Genomic DNA, 5,126 nt, shown 5'->3' with positions numbered 1-5,126 from the left:
GTTACACGCCACGCATCAACTTTACATGTTCTCGTGTGCCATTACATGTTCACGTGTACATTTATTGGAGAGCTGACTCTAATGGAGCATCTGCTTGGCTATGTTTGCGCAGCCAAGAACGCACGCATGTGTCACCACTTTAACCCAATGGGAAATTACATGACACGGGCATGCGAGACACAACACACACACACACTGCCCCAAAAGTGTCAAAACACTGGCCGACGAGTATCTGGTGCGCGCGCGCGTCACTGACCGCATGGACGCGCCGTGTAGTTTCCCCATTGAGTTAATAGGGTGACGCGAGAACACGGCGCGGTCATGCGCGCGCGCGTGAGCGCGTGCATGGCCACGCGGTCACGCGATCACGTGTTAATATACACGGAGTCGAGGAGTTTGTTTGTAGTAATGACTTTAATCGAGCTCCATACACACACACACACACACACACACACACACACACACACACACACACACACACACACACACACACACACACACACACACACACACACACACACCCTCTGAAGTAACTCTTTGATCACATGACATGATGGTATCATCAGTGAGATGTAATGAGGCTTGGATCAGAGGAGCGTCTGTGAGTTCAGTTTACAGGTTCAGGTTCCCGGCTCTTCCTGGCTTCATAATTAAAGTGTCCTTGAGCAAGGCACTGAACCGCGTCATTACAAAACCTATACCGCTTTTGCTATAACCACGCCCACTTCTGTGACGAAGGCGGAGCTGCCTCTCAGCATCACATTCAATTCAACACATTCTAATACAGCCTGAAACCAGGCTTGATTTAGTCGACTAAAACTATTACGAAAAATGTTGGTCGACCTTTTTTCACTGACGAAATCTAAATAAAAACTAAGCTGTGATGACTAAAACTAAGACTAAATATATTGACAATTTCGTCAACAAATAAAAACTAGACTAAAATGTTAGTGAGTGACTAGTGGAGAAGAGATCCAGTAGAACTAAAAGACAAGTCATTTTATGTTTGGTTGCGCTCGGGTGTTGCGCTCTGAAAACAGCAGATCTACAAGCTCACAACGCGTCGCGCTGCGACGCGTTGTGAGCTTGTAGATCTGCTATTTTCAGCATGCAACCAAGTGTAAAATCAACCATTACGACGCCATCAAGGCACCGCCAAAATACATTTTAGTCGACTAAATCAACTGTTGATTTAGTCGACTAAAATCTTATGATATTTATTCGACTAAAACTAGACTAAAACTAAAACATTTCAGATGACTAAAATATGACTCAAACTAAATATAATTTTATTCAAAAGACTATGACTAAAACTAAATGTAAATCAACACATCCTGAAACCTCATTACAGCACCTGGTCTGGTGGCGTGCCTCACTAATCATTAGACTGACAACCCTAACCTCCTGGTATCGTTTCCCGCTGCCGACACTCTTTTTACAACCACTATTTGTTTTGATGATTAACTCATTGACTGCCAGAGTTAAAACATCGTCTATAGCTGACCTACCGACTGACCGACTTTTTTTATGATCAGAATAAAAGACACAGTTAAAAAAACTCAGCTATAATTAGCTGACCTCTGACCTCTCCCAGTGCTTCATTTCAGTCTTAAGGCCCTCAGGATGAAGGAGTTCTAGAATCTATCTGTGTTAAACTGATATAAACCTATCAGTGAATGTATCTATTAAACTGATAGAAACCTATCACTGAATGTATCTATTAAACTGATATAAACCTATCAGTGAATGTATCTATTAAACTGATATAAACCTATCAGTGAATGTATCTATTAAACTGATATAAACCTATCACTGAATGTATCTATTAAACTGATATAAACCTATCACTGAATGTATCTATTAAACTGACCTACGGTATGTACATGAGGTTAGACATAAGGTGCATAAGGTACAGTATGTACATGAGGTTAGACATAAGGTTCATAAGGTACAGTATATACAGTACATGAGGTTAGATATAAGGTGCATAAGGTACAGTATGTACATGAGGTTAGACATAAGGTGCATAAGGTACAGTATGTGCATGAGGTTAGACATAAGGTGCATAAGGTACAGTATGTGCATGAGGTTAGATAAAAGGTGCATAAGGTACAGTATGTACATGAGGTTAGACATAAGGTGCATAAGGTACAGTATGTACAGTACATGAGGTTAGATATAAGGTGCATAAGGTACAGTATGTACATGAGGTTAGACATAAGGTGCATAAGGTACAGTATGTGCATGAGGTTAGACACAAGGTGCATAAGGTACAGTATGTGCATGAAGTTAGACATAAGGTGCATAAGGTACAGTATGTGCATGAGGTTTGACATAAGGTGCATAAGGTACAGTATGTGCACAAGGTGCATAAGGTACAGTATGTGCATGAGGTTAGACATACAGTAAGGTGCATAAGGTACAGTATGTACATGATGAGACATAAGGTGCATAAGAAACAGTATGAACATGAGGATAGACATAAGTATGCATGAGGTTAGAAATAAGGTGCATAAGGTACAGTATGTACATGAGGTTAGACATAAGGTGCATAAGGTACAGTATGTACATGAGGTTAGACATAAGGTGCATAAGGTACAGTATGTACATGAGGAAACACAAGGTACGTTATATACATAAGGTTCATATGGTGCATAAGCAGCAGCTATATACTGTAATGTGCAATAATTCAGACTGTCGTCTTTCTGGAAACAGATGATGTAACATTGTATCTTTAATCTGATTGGCTGATTATTCTAAACTACAGAACTAGTCCTCCTTCATTCTCTTTCAGACTCCAGAACTTCTCTTTCAGTAAACTGTTTATTCTGATCTGTTTATTCTCATCTGTTTATTCTCATCTGTTCATTCTCATCTGTTTATTCTCATCTGTTTATTCTCATCTGTTCATTCTCATCTATTAAATTCAGTTCAGTTTTGATCAGTGATGATGAAGATTACAGCCACCCTCCTCATCCTCTCCTCTGTACTTCATGTCAAAGCGATCCCAGGAAGTAAGTACATTATATTTATGTTATTATATAATATATACATTTATATCTACTGTTAGTATATAAAAACAAATATGAACAATGCACAATACAGACAAATTACCTCACAAATGACCCCACACACACACACACACACACACACACACACACACACACACACACACACACACACACACACACACACACACACACACACACACACACACACACACACACACACACACACACACACACACACACACACTCCTTTACTACCTGTATATTCAGTATAGAATCTTGAATGTTGGTCCAAATACATAAACATTAAAACAGATGTTAGGAACTGTTGTTGTGACATCATGAAATAAATAATTCTGTATGAATTACTTTCATAATAAAAATCAAAACAAAAAAACATTTGAATCTGTTTCAGTGTGAATAAAACGTTTGACAGGAAGCTACTTTTAATATCCAAAGTTTGTTGTTGAATTTAATGTCATGTTTGTTTTATTTCCAGTGTTCCATGAGGAGATTAATGTCCTTGGCTGTTCAGACACAGTTAAAGACTCATATAAAGAGTTCATGGTGGGACTGGATGGTGAAGTGTTGATGTACGCAGACTACAACAAAGGGAAGGCGGTGTACCCTCAGCCTCCGTTTGTAGATCCAATCACCTTCACAGCAGCTTATGAAGTAGCTGTGGGTGATCAGCAGTACTGCAAATACCAGCTGGTCACCATTCGCACTGCCTTGAAGAAACCACCAGTGAAAGGTACATGAATACTATGAACACAATAGTTATTAACTAAAACGGTTGAATGAATTTAACATGAATGAAAATGTTTAAACATGTATATTAAGCATTTATGGTTTTTATGGTGAAATGTTTTCTATATAATATTAATTTTTAGTAAAAATGAATATGTGCTCGAGGTGCAGATAATATGATTATACAACAGTTACCATAAAAATAAAACATATCAAAATGTATTCATATTGTGAAGCATTTCTCTCTCAAAATAACAACCTTTCTGTGAGTGTTATCTCTGTTATCCTGGAAATACATGATGGGGTCAGACAGACAGACAGACAGACAGACAGACAGACAGACAGACAGACAGAGTTTACGTCACATGGCCGGATTAACCCTTTGTGGAGCCCGGTGCTACAACCCGTTTCGGTGGGGGGGGGGGGGGGGCAGGGGATTGCTGCTGCGAGGAAAATTTACGCTTCGCCAGACAGACAGAGTCCTTGTTTACTCAGCCACTCTAGTACTTGACAATGAAAACACACACAGTGATGATATTATATACAGATTATAATAAAACTGAACATTAATGACATTTTTAATTGTCTATTTCCAGATGGATATATGTTCTATCAGGCTGACCGCTGTGTGTTTAACTCCAGTGAGCTGAAGGACATACAGTACATACAGTCATCTAATTTCGATGGTGATGAGATCACCAGGTGGGACAGTAGAGTAGATCAGTTTGTTGGATACACTGAGTTTGGTGTGAAGAACGCAGAGCTCTGGAATAAAGATCCTACACAACTGGCTGAGATGAGAGCACAACGAGAGGCACGCTGCAAACACAACACTGAGCTCTTCTACTCCAATGCTCTGAACAAGAGAGGTAAAATAATTCTATTCAGAGATGATTAATGGTGTTAATATTGATCTGATAATGATTATAAAACATGACTTAATCTGCTGAGAAACATTTCAGATCCTCTTAAACACTTAAAGGGATAGTTCACCCCCAAAATTACTTTTTTTTCTAACGATTATTCACCCCATGGAGACTCGAATTCATGGATATTTATTTGTTTTTGTCGCATTTTTAAGCCAATAATTGGATGACCAGTAGCGGTTCCGGTAGGAGACACAAAGAGTCTCCTTTGTTTCTCCTACCGGAACCGCTGCCTACCGGTCCGCTGGTCATCAAATTATTGTCTTAGGAATGAGACAAAAACTAAACAACATCCATGAATTCAAGTCTCCATGGAGTAACTAATCCATAGAAACAAATATTTTTTTGGGGTGAACTATCCCTTTAAGCCTGATACTGTATCCTAACACGCTGTCACACAGTGGAAATAGCAGATCTACAAGCTCACAACATTTGGTGTCAC

At 39.2% G+C, this 5,126-nt stretch overlaps 1 protein-coding gene across 1 annotated transcript in view; it reads left to right on the top strand.

Annotated features, from left to right (window-relative positions):
* Positions 1 to 2,469: 2,469 nt before the first annotated feature.
* LOC308089151 (H-2 class II histocompatibility antigen, I-E beta chain-like) overlaps positions 2,470 to 5,126 on the top strand; it is a gene marked incomplete at both ends in the record, with an annotated part of 8,769 nt that continues 6,112 nt past the window's right edge. Inside the window, 3 exons of the mRNA XM_080433718.1 lie at positions 2,470 to 2,485; positions 3,508 to 3,762; positions 4,355 to 4,627. Coding sequence (XP_080289844.1) covers positions 2,470 to 2,485; positions 3,508 to 3,762; positions 4,355 to 4,627 — 544 coding nt within the window. The remainder of the gene's footprint in view (positions 2,486 to 3,507; positions 3,763 to 4,354; positions 4,628 to 5,126) is intronic.

Source organism: Gymnoscopelus braueri (assembly GCF_963280865.1).
Source record: "Gymnoscopelus braueri genome assembly, chromosome: 7".
Classification (NCBI taxonomy): Eukaryota; Metazoa; Chordata; class Actinopteri; order Myctophiformes; family Myctophidae; genus Gymnoscopelus; species Gymnoscopelus braueri.
The sequence above is the reverse complement of the archived record's forward strand: the minus strand, read 5'-3'. Positions and strand labels throughout refer to the sequence as shown.